General features: G+C 49.1%; 1 protein-coding gene across 8 annotated transcripts in view; it reads left to right on the top strand.

Moving 5' to 3' along the window:
* The window catches only part of CEP290 (centrosomal protein 290), a 70,784-nt gene extending 63,773 nt beyond the window's left edge, over positions 1–7,011 (top strand). For 2 of the 8 annotated variants that reach the window (XM_068142797.1, XM_068142794.1), the window contains 7 exons: positions 141–263; positions 1,260–1,420; positions 2,203–2,344; positions 3,111–3,184; positions 3,322–3,425; positions 4,784–4,890; positions 5,979–7,011. In XM_068142797.1, the coding sequence (XP_067998898.1) occupies positions 141–263; positions 1,260–1,420; positions 2,203–2,344; positions 3,111–3,184; positions 3,322–3,425; positions 4,784–4,890; positions 5,979–6,179 (912 nt within the window). In that variant the 3' untranslated portion in view covers positions 6,180–7,011. Of the gene's footprint in view, positions 1–140; positions 264–1,259; positions 1,421–2,199; positions 2,345–3,110; positions 3,185–3,321; positions 3,426–4,783; positions 4,891–5,978 lie in introns of all 8 variants that reach the window. The other 6 variants (XM_068142796.1, XM_068142793.1, XM_068142798.1 and 3 more) reach the window with 3 other exon arrangements.
* Positions 7,012–17,884: the final 10,873 nt, after the last annotated feature.

The raw sequence follows: 17,884 nt of genomic DNA, 5'->3' as shown, positions 1-17,884 counted from the left end.
GATTCTCTGCACCTTAAGGCTGTCTTTAAACATGTGATGAAATATTCACTCTGCTGGGCCCTGCTTTACAGATAGCAGTCTCAGGTTTTTTTTCCTCCTGAGCAATGCAGAGATGTTTTAACCAACTGTTTGATGTTTAGTCTGAGCTGGAGAAAATGAAACTGGACCTGGGGGAGCAGCTGAGTGTGAGGCATGGACTGAAAACCAAAGGCATGGAGAAAGTCATAGCTGAAAACGAGAGGCTGCGGAAAGAGCTGAAGAAGGTATGGGCCTTGGAATGCTTCCCTTCAGTCCCTGCAGCTCCTGGGTGGGCTGAGTGTCCTCTTTCTCTCTTGTTTCTTGTTTTTTTTCTTCTGTTTAAGAAGGGTTGATCTGGAGCAGACCACTTCACTAAGCACTGATATTGCCACCATCAAGCTTTTAACTGTGCGGAGAGAAGGTGTCCGAGGAGCAGGCCAAGGGGAAATGTGCAAGCCGTAGGAGCAGCGAGCTATAGGATTGTAAACTGTGTGTGGAGAGAAGAGTGTCCAGTCATAGAACCATAGAATGGCTCAGGTTAGAAGGGAGGAGTCTTGATAGGGTGCTTGGTTTAGTTGATTAGGTGGTGTTGGATGATAGGTTGGACACAATGATCTTGAGGGTCTCTTCCAACCTGGTTTATTCTATTCGAGCAAATGGACCTTAGAGGTCATCTGCTCCAACCTCTTTGCCATGGGCAGGGATGCCTCTGAACCTACTCTCCCTCAGCTTCAAACCATTCCCCTTTGTCCTGTTGCTAGACACCCTCAGGAAAAGTCCCTCTGCAGCCTTTCTGTAGCATCCCTTCAGGTATTGGAAGGCAGCTACTAGGTCTCCCCAGAGTCTTCTCTTCTCTAGGCTGAACAACCCCCTCTCCCTCAACCTGTCCTCAGAGCAGAGCTGTTCCAGCCCTTGGATCATCTTTGTGGCCCTCTCTGGACTCACTCCAACAGCTCTCTGTCCTCTTTCTGCTGGGGACACCAGAACTGGAGGCAGGATTGGAGGTGGGGTCTCTGCAGAGCAGAGTCAAGGGGCAGAATTCCCTCTCTTGCCCTGCTTGCCACGCTCCTGTTGATGCAGCCTAAGATAAGGAGCACCCCTGGAGGAAGTTTGCAAGTTGTGCTAGTGATCTTGGGTGTTCCTCTCAATCAGCACTGATCTATCTCACCATCACTTCAGACAGCCTTGTGCTTCATGTGAGCTTAAGTGCTGCACCTGCCTTTGTTTTTGCTGAACAACAGGAAGCTGACAATGGAGAGAAGCTCCGAATAGCAAAGAGTAACCTGGAGATCTTAAATGAGAAGCTCACTGTGCAACTGGAGGAAACCCTGCAGAGGCTACATTTGGCTGAGAGGCAACTTGATGGAGCTGACAGCAAAAACTGGAAGTCCATTGTCACCAGGTAGGAATGCAGAATCATAGAATAGCTGAGGTTGGAAGGGACCTCAAAGATCATCTACTCCAACCTCCCTGTCACATGTAGGGATGTCTCTCACCTAGACTTGGTTGCTCAAGGCCTCATCCAGCCTGGCCTTGAACACTCCCAGGGAGAAGGAATCCACAACCTCCCTGGGCAGCCTGTTCCAGAGTCTCACCACCCTCGTACTGAAGAACTTCTTCCTAACATCCTGTCTAACCCTGCTCTCCCTCAGCTTCAAACCATTCCCCCTTGTCCTGACTCTAGACATCCTTAAGAGAAGTCCCTCTGCAGCTTCCCTGTAGGATCCTTTCAGGGATTGGAAGGCAGCTAGAAGGTCTCCCCAGAGTCTTCCCTTCTCCAGGCTAAACACCCCCAGCTCCCTCAGCCTGTCCTCAGAGCAGAGCTGCTCCAGCCCTTAGATCACCTTTGTGGCCTCCTGGACTCTCTCTAGCAGCTGTGTCCTTCTGCTGGGGACCCCAGAACTGGAGGCAGGATGGGAGGTGGGGTCTCACAAGAAAGAAGTAACAGAGAGAAACACAAACACAAGTGTTAATGCCTCTTTAAATGCTAGCAAACAGATTGGAATTCTCAGGGGTTTATTTCCTCTTCTCCATAGAAGGATTTCAGATGTTTTTTAAGCTGTGTTTCATGGCATTTAATCCTCTGAAGATACTTTTCCTCTCCATTTCTGCAAAAGTCTAAGCTTTGCTTTGATCTTTGTTGGTTTGTTTTGTTTTTTTCTCACTAAATAAAATTCCTAGCAGGATGCAGGAAACAAAAATGAAGGAAATGGAAGTGGATATTGCTAAAAAAACTCAAAGCATTGCTGACCTTAAAAGGCTGCTTCAGGAAACAACCAAACGTGTGCACGACACCGACAAAACCTTAGAAGGCCTTAAAAAGGAGGTAAGGCAAATGTAGCCTAAGGGGCTGACATTTAGAGAAGCAGTAAGGTTGGAAGAGACCTCAGAGACCATCAAGTCCAACCTGTCACCCAACACCTCCTGACTACTAAACCATGGCACCAAGTGCCACATCCTGTCCCCTCTTGAACACCTCCAGTGATGGTGCCTCCACCACCTCCCAGGGCAGCACATCCCAATGGCCAATCTCTCTCTCTGGGAAGAACTTTCTCCTCACCTCCAGCCTAAACTTCCCCTGGCACAGCTTGAGACTGTGTCCTCTTTCTTGTTCTGGTATTTTTTATCATTATTATTATAGTTCCACTGTTCCTAGAGTGGTGGGGGTTAAAAGGGACCTCTGGAGATCATCCAGTCCAACCCCCCTGCCAAAGCAGGGTCACCTAGCACATGATAGGTCTTGAAGGTCTCCAGAAGAGACTCCACAACCTCTGTGGGCAGCCTGCTCCAGGGCTCCAGCAGCCTCACAGTAAAGAAGTTGAGGTGGAACTTCCTGTGTTCCGCTTTGTGTCCTTTGCCCCTGGTCCTATCACTGAGCACCACTGAAAAGAGATTCATACATTTCATCAGTCTCTAATTGTGGAAACTCAGTAGATGAACACTTAGTACTCCTCTGTGATAACCTGGGTTACATCCTTAGTATTATTTTCATTCTTCTTTCCTTCATCCTGACTCTAAAAGGACTCCATCTGAGCTGCAGCCTCCATAGAAACTCTTTTCACCAGTAAAAATATCTTCATTTTCCTTTTAAGCTTGAGCTTCTCAAACACCTTCCAGAAGATGCAAGCACAGAGCAAAGCCTCATCAAGAAGCTTCAGCTTTTAAGGTAACCTCTTTTACATAACTCAACACCTCAGGCACTAGGACATGCAAGAAGAAAGATCAGGGAGTGGCCACTGCTGGTTTCAGTTCTGCATTTTGTATTCCTTTAAGATGTTATTCTGAAATGGTTTTATCTTCCAGGTTAACTAATCATCAGTTACAGAAAGAGAAAGCAGAGCTGGCTCAGCAGCTGGAGGAGCAGAAGCACCACAGACACACAGATACAAGTGGAGGTCCTGCTGCTGGTAACCATTTTCAGTCCCTAATGCCCTGCTTTTTACTTAGCATGTGATCAGCAGGAAATCATAAACCCATAGAATTTATTGAATTATATCAGTGCCAGAGAAATATCACAAAGTCCAGGATGGCAGGGCTTGGAAGAGACTTCTGCAGATCATCCAGTCCAACCCCCCCTGCCAAGGAAGGGGCACCTAGACAAGCTCCCACAGGAGTGTGTCCAGGTGGGTTTGGAATGTCTCCAGAGATGGAGACTCCACAGCCTCTCTGGGCAGCCTGCTCCAGGGCTCCAGCACCCTTAAAGTAAAGAAGTTCCTCCTGATGTTTAGATGGAACTTCTGATATGCCCTTTGTCCTGTCCCTGGGCACCACTGAACAAAGCCTGGTCCCATCCTCCTGACCCCGACTCTTGAAGAACTGATCAGCATTGCTGAGATCCCCCTCAGGCTGCTCTTGTCCACACTGAACAGCCCCAATTCTCTCAGCCTGTCCTCATCACAGAGATGTTCCAGTCCTCTCAGCATCTTTGCTGCTCTTTTCTGCACCCTCTCCATGACCTCATCAGATGTTATGAACACCTGAGGAATGTTCACAACTATCTGAAGGGTTGGTGTCAAGAAGAAGGGGCCAGGCTCTTTTCAGTGGTGCCCAGTGATAGGACAAGAGGCAGTGGACACAAGCTGGAACCCAGGAAGTTCCACCTCAACATCAGGAGGAACTTCTTTGCTGTGAGGGTGCTGGGGCCCTGGAGCAGGCTGCCCACAGAGATTGTGGAGTCTCCTCTTCAAGACTCACCTGGCTGTGCTCCTGTGTGGCTGCCCTGGGTGATCCTGCTGTGGCAGGGGGGTTGGATAGGATGATCTCCAGAGGTCCCTTCCAACCCCTACCATCCTGTGATTCTATGAAAGCTCTGAAAAATGATCTGCAGTGAATTCTTGAAAGCAAATGTCATGTGTAGCCCAAGCTGGCAGCCAGTGAGAGTCCATTTCCCAAGCCCTGCTCTGAGAGTGATGGAAGACTTGAGAGGCATCAGTCCCAAGGCAAAAGCAGAGCACTGGGGTAGCAGCTTGTCATGTAACTGGGGGGGAACAATTAAACCTCTTAAAATCATGAATGCAATTAACAAGATGCTAATCCTGTGCCATTTCCTAGTTGCCTGCATTTGATTGCTTTGTGGCTGTACTGCTCAGAAGTGTGCCAGCAGAGTGGCCATGGGGGCACTGCACTCAGTCACAGGAACTGGTTTGCCCAGGATGAATTTGTGGTGGATTTTGATCCCAGCTGGGTTGCACACTTCCCTGTTTCAGCTGTCTGGAAATGCAAAATTCCTCTTGACAAGACTGTTCTTAGGTTTTTTTCCTTGCAGGATGTAATGGAATCACAGAGAAGGAGCAAAATGAGAAGTTAGTGACAAAAGTAGCTGAGCTCCAGACCCTCTTGAAAGCCTCAGAGTTGGAAAACCAGCAACTAAAGGTGAGGTGTAAGGATCACTGCAGGCAGGAGAATGAGCAAAAGCAGAGTTAGGAAGAAAAAGTCAGTTTCTAAACAGCATCTTCATGAAGCCTGCTTTGGTGGTAGTTAGAACCATAGAATGGTCCAGGCCAGCAGGGACCTCCAAAGCTCATCCAGTCCAACCTCCCTGCAGACAGCAGGGACATCCCCAACTAGACCAGGTTGCCCTGGGGAGGTTTTTCTGCCCCTAGTGAAGTTGATCATTTGCTCAGCATTTAGCCTCTTTAAAAAGGTACCCCCCTCGCCCAAAAAAAAAGCTTTCCTTGCTCTTTCTGTCCTAAGGTCTGCATTAAAGGTGGTAATTCCTTCACTCTCTTGAACAGTGCTACAGGCTGGGGTCAGAGTGGCTGGAGAGCAGCCAGGCAGAAAGGGACCTGGGGGTACTGATTGACAGCAGCTGAACATGAGCCAACAGTGTGCCCAGGTGGCCAAGAAGGCCAATGGCATCCTGGCCTGTATCAGCAATAGTGTGGCCAGCAGGAGCAGGGAAGTCATTGTGCCCTGTGCTCAGCACTGGTTAGGCCACACCTTGAGTCCTGTGTCCAGTTCTGGGCTCCTCAGTTTTTGAAAGACACTGAGAGACTTGAAGGTGTCCAGAGAAGGGCAAGAAAGCTGGGGAGGGGTCTGGAGCCCAGCCCTGGGAGGAGAGGCTGAGGGAGCTGGGGTTGCTTAGCCTGGAGAAGAGGAGGCTCAGGGGAGACCTTCTTGCTCTCTACAACTCCCTGAAGGGAGGTTGTAGCCAGGTGGGGGTTGGTCTCTTCTCCCAGGCAGCCAGCACCAGAACAAGAGGACACAGTCTCAAGCTGTGCCAGCTGTGCTGTGTTCAGGCTGGATGTTAGGAAGAAATTCTTCCCAGCAAGAGAGATTGGCCATTGGAATGTGCTGCCCAGGGAGGTGGTGGAGTCACCATCCCTGGAGGTGTTAAGGAGGAGACTTGATGGGGCGCTTGGAGCCATGGCTTAGTTGATTAGATGGTGTTGGGTGATAGGTTGGACTGGATGTTCTCAAAGGTCTTTTCCAACCTTATTTATTCTATTCTATTATAACAGGAAGAAACAAAAAAGCTGAGGAAAGAACTGGACAACTTTGACCCTTCCTTTTTTGAAGAAATTGAAGATCTGAAGTACAACTACAATGAGGAGTTAAAAAAAAACATTCTCTTGGAAGAGAGGTTAAAGAAACTTTCTGAGGAGCTTAGCATTCAAGTGGATAGCCCAGGCAGTACTTCTGCTGATCAGGCAAGTGTGTAGGGGCCTCAGGACTGCGAGGGAAAAGGAATTCTGGAGCAGGTCCATTTTTATTTTGCTTGGGTTTATCTATAAGTGACCCAAATCTGTTAAAGCCACAACAGTTTGGCACCTCCCTAAGAGCGCAGAATTGCATTAGCCCTCCCCACCCACCCCCAGGTTAGGGGCAGGATTTGCAGACAGCAGGCTAGAGAAAAGTGACTTTTCCCTCTCCCAGCTCTCTATCTTAATTCAGAACAGCCTTTTGGGTCACACACAGGTGTCAGGTGAAGTTCAAACTTTGGAGTTGAGCACATTTTTAAGTGTTTTAGGATAGGTGTGGTGAGTTCCAGATCAGTTAAGAATATGTAATTCAGTCTTGCTTCATGCTGGGGCTCTGGGTCAGGCTGCTGGCTGGCTGTCCCCACACCCCTGCTTACTTTTACCTCAATTTTTGAAGCTCTAAAAATCAAAGAACTGCAAAAAAAAAAAAAAAAGAACCTCAGCCAAGTGAGATTCTTTCAGCCAAACTAATGGTATTCTGTTGTAGATAAATTCTCCTTTGTTGCATATATTGTATATAGCTGGCTGTACACTTTCACAGCACAGATCAAGTAAAAGACCACTCAAGCAACCCTGCATTCTCCTCTCATTTGTACACCATCAGAGAATCAATAAACTTGGAAAAGACTTCAGAGATCATCCAGTCCAACCTATCACCCAACACCTCCTGACTAAACCATGGCTCCAAGTGCCACATCCAATCCCTTTTTGAACACCTCCAGGGGTGGTGACTCCACCACCTCCGTGGGCAGCACATTCCAATGGCCAATTACTCTTCCTGGGAAGAACTTTCTCCTTACCTCCAGCCTAAACTTCCCCTGGTGCAGCTTGAGACTGTGTCCTCTTGTTCTGGTGCTGGCTGCCTGGGAGAAGAGACCAACCCCCACCTGGCTACAACCTCCCTTCAGGGAGTTGGAGAGAGCAAGAAGGTCTCCCCTGAGCCTCCTCTTCTCCAGGCTAAGCAACCCCAGCTCCCTCAGCCTCTCCTCACAGGGCTGTGCTCCAGACCCCTCCCCAGCTTTGTTGCCCTTGACACCTTCCAGGCTGAACAACCCAAGCTCTCTCAGCCTGGCCTCGTAGCAGAGGTGCTCCAGCCCCCTCATCATCTTTGTGGCCCTTCTCTGGACCTCCTCCATCAGGTCCATGTCCTACTTGTGTTGAGGGCTCCAGAGCTGGACACAGCACTGCAGGTGAGGTCTCAGCAGAGCAGAGCAGTGGCAGAATGACTTCTCTCCATCTCTGGCCATGCTTCCTTTGATGCAGCCCAAGCTGCCATTGGCCTTCTGGGCTGCAAGTGCCCATTGCTGGCTCCTGTCCAGGGCCTTCATTCAGTACCCCTCAGCCAGCTGCAGCAGAATGAATTATACCTGCCTTGGAGTGGGTTGTCAATGCACTTAGTCTTCTCTCTGTTAGACCAGAGAATTCTAGATAAATCACAGAGAACTGGTATTTTATTTAACCATATTCAGAGCCATTCTTAATGTGGTTAAGTGTTAACACTTAACCTTCATTTCTGAGGGTGTTGTAGCTGCACCTATAGAGTACATAAGGGATGTAAGGTGGTCGGGATTAAAAATCACCAAGTGAACATTAAATAACAAAGGAAATGAGCCAGAATTAAAGAGGCAGAAATAGGAAGCTAAGTACATTAAATAACTGTCCTTTGGGCCAGCCCTACAAGAGGTGGATGCTGGCATCAGTCCACTGGAGTTTAATCTGCAGAAGTTCTTCACTGATCACTCTGGCATTGCACTTAGCCCACTTAAAAGGAAATAAGCTTTGGGAGTGTATTTTATGGGGAAGATCATCAATTCCAGAGTTGGCAGAGCCAATCCTGCCTCTAAAGGGCCTTCCTAAGAGGCAGCCCTGTAGCAGTTGTGACATACCGATCCTTCTACCTGGGGAAGCCCCACCCTGCAGCAGTCTCAACAGTCCCTTCCCAGCCTTCCTGTGGGTTCTTCCCATCAGATAGGCCCAGCTCTGGTAGCTACAAAGCAGTCAGAAACTTTTCATGGCCTTCCACAGAAATTGGATCAGGCCTGTTACTGCACATGTCCAAAGGAGAGAGGAGGAGTGGCTGGTTTATATTCCCAAGCTCAAAAAAAACCCTCTTCCAAGATGCTTCCAGCAGGGCAGATGTGCCTCTGACTTACTGAACTGCTGAGTCACAGCAGTCCCAGGCAACTTGGCTCTCACTGTTTCAGTGTTGGAGGGGGACCTACAGAAAGGCTGGAGAGGGACTGTTCAGAAGGGTCTGTGGGGATAGGACAAGAGACAATGAACTGGAGCAGGGCAAATTGAGGCTGGCCATCAAGAGGAAGTTCTTTACAATTAGAGTGGTGAAAGGTTGGTACAAGCTGCCCAGGGATGTGCTTGAGGCTCCATCCTTGGAGACATTCAAGATCAGACTCGATGTGGCCCTGGGCAGCCTGATTTAGTTGGCAGAGTCCCTGCTCACTGCAAAGGGGTTGGACAAGATGACCTCTGGTGGTCCCTTCCCCCCCAGTGCAATCTGTGAATATTATTTGTGCTATAAGTGGCTGCCACACTTGCCAGCCCGAGGCCACTTCCATTCTCTGACCATTTCTTCCTCCTGATTACTCAACCAGAACTCCTTCCTGCTTGAACATCCCTCTTACAGTGTGGCTGTAAACAAGCAGAAACACAAAACCTGTTTTTCCTGGGGTATCTCAGTGAAAAATCTGAGCAATCCAAGCAGCTCTCTTTGATCTAGGAGTCTTTAATTAAAAAAGCCACTTTGCATACCCACTCCTTCAGCAAGCTTTTTGGCCTTGCTACAGGCCTGGGAGACAGGCATGAGCTCTTACGGCTGCAGCACAGCCCAAAGAGTCAAGTCCCTGTTCTAATCATTCAAATTAAACTGGTGTCAAATGGTGTCATTGTAATGCCATTTCCACTTATTAGTACATTCAAAGGGAGGTGATTCTGCTCCTCTACCCTGCTCTTCACCTGGAGTACCTGAAGGGGGCTACAAGGAAGCTGGGGAGGGACTTTTTACAAGGGATTGAAGCTGGAACAGGGGAGACTGAGACTGGAGATTGGGAGGAAGAAATTCTTAGTATCATAGTATCAGTCAGGGTTGGAAGGTACCACAAGGATCATCCAGTTCCAACCCTCCTGCCATGGGCAGGGACACCTCACGCTACAGCAGGTTGCTCACAGCCACATCCAGCCTGGCTGCAAACACCTCCAGGGATGAGGCTTCCACCACCTCCCTGGGCAACCTGTGCCAGGCTCTCACCGTCCTCATGGGGAACAACTTCTTCCTCACATCCAAGCTCAATCTCCCCATTTCTAGTTTTGCATCCCCTCTAGTCCTATCACTCCCTGACACCCTCAAAAGTCCCTCCCCAGCTTTCTTGGAGCCCCTTTCAGATACTGGCAGGCCACAGTTAGGTCTCCTGGGAGCCTTTTCTTCTCCAGACTGAACAGCCCCAACTCCCTCAGTCTGTTTCCATAGCAGAGCAGCTCCAGCACTCTGCTCATCCTTGTGGCCCTTCTCTGGACACCTTCCAGCACCTCTAGATCCTTCCTGTAACAGAGGCTCCAGAACTGGACATAGTACTCCAGGTGAGGTCTCAGCAGAGCACAGTAGAGGGGGGAGAATCATCTCCCTTGCCCTGCTGGCTCTGCTTCTCTTGCTGCAGCCCAGGATGTGGTTGGGTCTCTGGGCTGCAAGTGCGCACCACTCAGGTGTATGACTGTGAGAATCTTCCTGGCACACTTCTGTGCTTGTGTAGTCTTGCAAGGGGCTGGATAGCTGCAGAGAGTCAAGGGTGCCCACAGTGGTTTCTGTCAAACAGATGTTGTGCACTTATGCAGAATCCCCTCCCTGGGAAGTGTGTTACGAGGTGGGGCTCCCTGAGACAGGAGACTAAAGAGGCTGCCTACCAGCACAAGAGCTAGTCAAATCAATACTCCTGCAAACTTAATAGCTCAGAGGCAGCAAGAGCATGCAGCTCCACACAAAGTCTTTCAGGAGTGCTGTTGCTGTATTGCAAGCAGAAGCAGCTGGATTCCACATTGCCAGCAAGAGATAGAAGCAGGCAGCATTCCCTTCAGTGCCTACAGATTTGTTTGTGGAGCTCCATAAATGCCACACTAGGAAGCTGGGTGCCTCTGCAGCACTTTTAACCTTCACCCAGCCAAGCAAATTCAGTTCTGCAGTCCTGGTGGCACCTGACCAACTTCATGGCCAAGATCAGGAAGAAATTGCATAAATGCCCTCTTTTTTTCCCTTCCCCATATGTCAGTGTTCCTAAGGAAATCCAAAGGGAGGTGCAGAGTAAGCAATTCTTCCCTTCAGCTTATCAACTTTGTCCACATTTTAAGGCAGAGCTGGTTTCATGCCTTCTGAAGAGCTGTTCAGTTAGTGCATTCATGCTCCCATTCACAGCCAGAGTTATGGAGTGAAACATATGTGATCAGAGGGTTTCCAGCAGGGGAAGGCTTAAAATAATAGCCCAAAGCAGTTATTTACCCTGTGTTCTGCTAGCAAACAGCAGTGGAGCTGCAGTGGCTGTGTAGCAAACCTTGTTGGCATCTGACCAGAGATAATCAGGGGAGGACTGGGTATTTAAACCAGATGCTGTCCAAAAAGCAGTGGGGGTTATTGCTTAACAATTATTCCCCTCCTGAGCTAACCCATGCTTTAGTGAATTGAGGAGTTCAGAGCAGCTGTTCAGGTGCTGCATGATTCTAAGCACCTCTGCTAAGCACCAGCCAGCCAGCCCAGCTGCCTGCTTCTCTTAGCTCTTTCCTCACAAATCATCTGGCTTAGGTTGGAAGGGACCTCAGAGATCATCTACCCAAACCTCCCTGCCATGGGCAGGGACACCTCTCAACCACACTTGGCTGCCCAAGGCCCCATCCAGCCTGGCCTTGAACACCCCCAGCAAGGGGGAATCCCCAGCCTCCCTGGGCAGCCTGTTCCAGAGTCTCACCACCCTTGTACTGAAGAACTTCTTCCTAATACCCTAATTCTACTCTCCCTCAGCTTCAAACCATTCCCCCTTGTCCTGTCTCCAGACACCTTTATGAGAAGTCCTCCTGCAGCCTTCCTGTAGCATCCCTTCAGGAATTGGAAGGCAGCTAGAAGGTCCTCCCAGAGTCTTCTCTTCTCCAGGCTGAACACCCCCAGCTCCCTCAGCTGGTCCTCAGAGCAGAGCTGCTTCAGCCCTTGGATCACCTTTGTGGACTCCTTTGGACTCACTCCAACAGCTCTGTGTCCTCCTTCTGCTGGGGACACCAGAACTGGAGGCAGGATTGGAGGTGGGGTCTCTGCAGAGCAGAGTCAAGGGGCAGAATTCCCTCTCTTGCCCTGCTGCCCACACTCCTCTGGCTGCAGCCCAGCACACAGCTGCCTGCTGGGCTGCATGAGGGCACTGTTGGCTCCTGGGGAGCTTCTCCTCAATCAACACCCCCAAATCTCTTTCTTCAGAGCTAATCTCAACCCACTCTGCTCCCAGCCTGGATTTTTTCCATGGGTGAGATGCTGGATGAGAGCAAGAAGCTGGTGGTGATGGGTGACTGGCCAGCACCATTGTACACATCAGGAGCTAGAGAGGAGTAGGGCAGAGTGCAATGCTTCTGATCACACCTGCAAGGGCCAAACAGCCTGCAAGACATAACCCCAAGGATTTATTTCGTGATTGTTTATAAAAAGGAAGACTGCAGTACCCCTTAGAGAGCTGGGACAGGTCTGAGCCCAGCCTATGGCTCTGCATTGAGGGTTTAGTGACACTTGCTGGAGGAAGTGCTCTGGCTGCAGAGGGTTTTGACTGGCGCAATGTGTTCTGACTCCATCGCTCACCTTGAGAGAGGAGACTGAAAATGCTTTGATAAATGGTTTGAAACATTGCCCAGTTTCACTGGCTTTGTTCTTCTAAGTGTTTGCACCTCTTGCTTCAGCTGCAAAGCTATTTCATCATGCCCTAAAACAGTGCTTTGCAGCCAGCTGCAGGATAAGAAGCTGTAAAGTAGAGCATGTTGGCCTGCCCGGCCAGCTGAGAGTATAATCTTAACAGCAAATGGGGTGGGGGTCCCTTTTTGGCAGTAAAACAGCACAGGTACATAGCACAGCCTCACCTAAACCAGCACAGGTACATAGCACAGCCTCACCTTTACATCCTAGAGATGCCTTTGGTCTGCTGTCTCAGGTGTTCTTCTTTCCTTTGCTGTGCAGGCTGGGAGAGGAAAGCTTTCCCAGTGCTGTTCTTTCCTGATGACAGTGATTTCACATTTGGAACCTGGAGCCCCACTCTTCACCTCCTCTGAGGCTTGGCTTCTCCTGGATCTCACCTTTTTGTATGCCAGGAACTCCTGGTGCCATTTACAGTCATTAACCCCCTCAGTGAGCTCTCTGTAGCTACAGCTGCCACATTCACAAGTGCCTGAAGGAAACCAGTCTCGTATCTAGCAAGGAGCTGCAACCTGTCTCCAAGATCTTGTAACGTGTTGGCAGCCACAGACTTATTCAACATGTTCACTGCTGAGCCCTTAACAGCCTCTGGGATCAAAGATGTTTGGGTTGGAGTCCTTCCCTGTGGTTTTACAGAGGGAATGACAAGACACTTGTTGTAAAACCAGATCTTTTCCTTGTTGTTTCATCACTGAGGAAACCATCTTCGTGCCTTTCTGTGTGCTCACCTGTACAGATGGCACTCCTGCCTTCAGCAGGGCTGAGAAGGGAAAAACAAACCTGTATCCTTAAGTGAGAGTAGTAACAGTTGAGGAACACAGAAGTGAGACATGTTAGCTTGGCTGCCTCCAACACGCCTCCAACACCTACGGACGGGATGGCAGTGCCCTTGTCCTGTTGATGCCCATGTGCTGAAGAAGTTCTTCCTAAGATCCAGCCTAACCCTGCTCTCCCTCAGCTTCAGACCATTCCCCCTTGTCCTGTCTCTAGACACCCTCAAGAAAAGTCCCCCTGCAGCCTTCCTGTAGCATCCCTTCAGCTATTGGAAGGCAGCTAGAAGGTCCCCCTGGAGTCTTCTCTTCTCCAGGCTGAACAGCCCCAGCTCCCTCAGCCTGTCCTCATAGCAGAGCTGCTCCAGCACTTGGATCATCTTTGTGACCCCCCTCTGGGCTCAGCCCATGAGCTCTGTGTCCTTCTTCTGCTGGGGACACCAGAATTAGATGCAATATTCGAGGTGGGGTCTCAGCAGAGCAGAGTAAGGGGGGAGAATCTCCTCTCTTGCCCTGCTGGCCACACTCCTCCTGATGCATCCCAGGATAGCAATATGCTGCTGTTCAGCCCATGCCAAAGCAGCAGCAGAAGGGTGTTGTGTGGCATCCTTTAACTAACTGCTCGAGGTTTATCTGGTAAATATATTACACTCATGAAATGCTGACAGCAGAAATGCACTTGAGGTGCTGCACCTCGAGGAGCTATGGCTAGGCACAAGACACTGTCACCTTTCCACTTATCTCCCTCTGCCCAGACTGCATGGCAGGGTGCCAGTTCTGGTCATGTGCCTCTCTCATCTCTCTCCTTCTGCCTTGGCCACCTCTACCATGGGACTCCTTTTTGTGTCTTCCCTGAAAAACTAGTTGACAGAAGCTTCTCTGCTTCCACCACTCCTGGTGTCATGCTGTTATCTGGGAGTAAAGCCAGTGGGGGGAAGGTCTGTAGTGAAATATGAGGACAGCTCTGGTATCTTCTTGGCCCTCTCTTTCATTCTAGTTTTCCTCCACAACAAAATGAAAGTTTCCACTTTAAGCCTGGAGAAGGTGTGAAGGGGAAGCAGAAGAATATCCTGGATAGAAAAGAAAATCCCTGATGAAAGATATAGCCAGATCCTGCCTCCAGCACTGCAGCTGCAAACATTGGTTCCATTGCTCCCTAAAATGGAGTGGAGCACCCCAGAGGAAAGTAGTTCTGTCAGCAAGCTGTGAGAAAGAAAGTGATTGTGGTTTTTTTATACTAGGAGTGAAGCTGAGGAATTCCTTTCTGTGAGAGGCCTTCAAAATCTGCTTCAAATGAGACAGGAAACCCCCCTGTGTGGATGGGCATACACTCATGGGTCAGTGGGTTAAATGACATGAAGCTGAGTGCAAAACTGAAGATCAAACTCTCAGGTTTTGATACCTGAGGTTGATTTCACGCCAGGGTTTCCAGGAGATAGGACCTACCATTACTTCTGAGGAGAGGCAATGTCTGAGTTTGGTATCTGAAGAAGCCTGCTGGCACCTGCAGCTCAAACTCAGTGAGCATGCCAATAAATAGGCTTTCATTTCAAAAAGGGGGGTTGTGACTTTAGCATAAATATACAACATCTATTTGAAAGACACCAGTGTGGGCACCCTTGACTCTGTGCAGCTATCCAGCCCCTTGCAAGGCTGTACACAAGCACAGAAGCGTGCCAGGAAGACTCTCACAGTCATACATCTGAGTGGTGTGCACTTGCAGCCCAGAAAGCCAACCACATCCTGGGCTGCAGCAAGAGAAGCACAGGCAGCAGGGTGAGGAGGGTGATTCTCCCCCTCTACTCTGCTGAGACCCCACCTGCAGTACTGGGTCCAGATATGGAGGCCCTATTACAGGAAGGATCTAGAGGTGCTGGAAGGTGTCCAGAGAAGGGCCACGAGGATGAGCAGAGGGCTGGAGCTGCTCTGCTCTGAGGACAGACTGAGGGAGTTAAGGCTGTTCAGTCTGGAGAAGAGAAGGCTCCCAGGAGACCTAATTGTGGCCTTCCAATACCTGAAGAGGGCCACAAGAAAGCTGGGGAGGAACAATTTAGGGTGTCAGGGAGTGATAGGACTGGGGTCAGGGGGAGCAAAACTAGAAATGGGGAGATTGAGATTGGATGTGAGGAAGAAGCTGTTCCCCATGAGGGTGGTGAGAGACTGGCACAGGTTGCCCAGGGAGGTGGTGGAAGCCTCATCCCTGGAGGTTTTTGAGGCCAGGCTGGATGTGGCTGTGAGCAACCTGCTGTAGGGTGAGGTGTCCCTGCCCATGGCAGGGGGGTTGGAGGTGGCTGATCCCTGAGGTCCCTTCCAACCCTGACAATTCTATGATTCTACATCCTAACACACACACACATCTGCATGCACACTTACTGCAGTAGTTCCTTAACACAGACACATAAGGAGGCACTGGAGGCACTTGTCCAGAGAATAGATTAGTTCAGCCATGTGAATCTTGCCACTTAAAAGCAAGTTTAATGATGAGCTTCAGGAGGCAATAAAGTGACTTATTTTTCTATGTCACAGCATGAATCCATTCATGCAAACTGAAAAGTGTTTGCTGTGTCCCAGGCTGAGTGCACAAGCAGCAGTCTGTGCCTCTCAAGGGCACTTGCAGCAGTAAAGCAGATCAAATTTATTTCTCTTCAAAAGAAGGATGTCCTGCAAAGGATGTTGATGTTGTGACCCTAGCTGATGCATGCCAGGATGTTTGGATTAGGACTGACAGGCTGTAATCAAGCTGGTGTGTGCTGGACAGAAAAAGAATATGGAAAGGAATCATAGAATCACAGAGGCTGGAAGGGACCTCTGGAGCTCATTGAATCCAGCCCCACTGCTGGAGCAGGATCACCTAAGGGCAGGCCACACAGGAATGTGTCCAGATGGGTGTTGAAAGTCTCCAGAGAAGGAGACTCCACAGCCTCTCTGGGCAGCCTGCTCCAGGGCTCCAGCACCCTCACAGCAAAGAGGTCTTTCCTCATGGAATGTGGAAGGAAGTTCACCATGAGCAGTGTGAAATGTGGAGGGGTTTGGCCATTTTTGTCACTTTTAACTTTGATTTAGCTACTTTATCTAGGGTTTAGGTCAAATCTTAGCTTTCAGAATTAAGGCCTTTATCTTGCTTATGCTAAGGGAGATCCTTTGGTGACAGCTGTCATTCTCATAGGAAGTGCTATGGAGGATAGGATAGGATAGGATAGGATAGGATAGGATAGGATAGGATAGGATAGGATAGGATAGGATAGGAATAGGAATAGGAATAGGAATAGGAATAGGAGTGAGAATGGAATGGAATGGAATGGAATAGAATAGAATAGAATAGAATAGAATAGAATAGAATAGAATAGAATAGAATAGAATAGAATAGAATAGAATAGAATAGAATAGAATAGAATTAACCAGGTTGGAAAAGACCTTGGGTGATAGGTTGGAGATAAAATCCAACCTATCCCCCAACACCATCTAATCAACTAAACCATGGCACCAAGTGCCTCATCCAGGCTCTTCTTAAACACCTCCAGTGATGGTGACTCCACTACCTCTCTGGGCAGCACATTCCAATGGCCAGTCACTCTTGATGGTGGCTGAGGAAGTACAAATGTCCTTTGTCCTCAGCAATTAGTGAGGTGGAAAATGTTTTCTTCTAGGGTTCATAGCAGTCATTTGCTCTCATGCAAGAAACCTTTCCTTTCTCTACATCCAGCCTTTTGGCTTGATATTAAGCCTCTAGTCATAAAAATTTGACCTCAGTGGATTTTTAGAGCTGAGCAAGGACTATGAGTTTGGCCTCAAGCTAGCAAAAAGAGTATTAAAGCATCATAAACACATAAATAATGGCATCAGTCCCAGAAATATCAAGAGAAACAAATAAAACATCCCTCTGTTCAACTCCTCTTGGCCACTCCCTAGTCCTTCCTCCCCTCTCTTCCCAGGATTAAACTGCACACCATTCCCTGCCATTTCTTGCCACTTAAATACAGCTTGAAAAGAAAGCATAAGATAGCCTGACAAAAATAAAATGCAAAGGAATGATGGAATCCTTATCCTGAAGGTCATAACTTCATTTGCTAGGAAAATAGTGCAGTGGGAGCTGCCTCCTGGGAAGCAAAAAAGAAGAGGTGAGTCTCTGGGTTGTCTTTCAGAAAGGGGTTTCAAGTCCTGCTGTTAGTGACCAGGTGTTTTGGCCTGCATTCAGCCCTTCCCTTATCTCCCCAGCCACTGCCTGCCTTTTCCAGGAGGCTGATTAAGAAGGGGGCAAAAATAGCTACTGTGAGGAAAAAACCACCTAACCAAACCAACCAGTGTCTTTCTCCACCTGAAAATGGGTTTCACCTCTCTCTTCTGGCCTATGGCCTGGTTGATGCAGTCTTCTCATCATGCTGCCTAGTATAGCATGAAATTGGAAAAGGCAGCAGCATTCATGAATAGAATGTGCATTAAATGCTAGAACAGCTGGCTGGCAGAAACAGAAGGACAAAGAGATCTGAGCTGGTGAGGGCAGTGCTACGGAGTGTGTCTCACTCTGTAACGAACAGAGCTAAGGGAGCGCTCCTGGATCCAGTAACTGCACTGGAAGTGCAGCATCACCTCCAGCTGCACAGATACATTGATAACAGCAGATCCAGAGGTGATTCTGCGCTTCTGCTCTGGTGAGACCTCACTTAAGAGTAATGTGTCCAGCTCTGGAGCCCCCAACACCAGGGCATGGAACTGCTGGAGCAGTTCTGGAGGGAGCCACAATGATCAGAGGGTTGGAGCTGCTCTGCTATGGGGACAGGCTGGGAGAGCTGGGGCTGTTCAGCCTGGAGAAGGCTCCAAGGAGACCTAATAGCAGCATTTCAGTATCTGAAGGGGACCTACAGGAAGGCTGGGGATGGACTGTTTGGAAGTGTTTGTGGTGATAGGACAAGGGGCAGTAGTTTGAAACTGCTGCAGGACAGATTTAGGTTGGGTAT

This window comes from Melanerpes formicivorus, unplaced genomic scaffold (assembly GCF_026170545.1).
Source record: "Melanerpes formicivorus ecotype bairdi unplaced genomic scaffold, bMelFor1.0.p_v2 SCAF_8, whole genome shotgun sequence".
Classification (NCBI taxonomy): Eukaryota; Metazoa; Chordata; class Aves; order Piciformes; family Picidae; genus Melanerpes; species Melanerpes formicivorus.
Note: the sequence above shows the minus strand (reverse complement) of the source record. Positions and strands in the feature narration are given on the sequence as shown.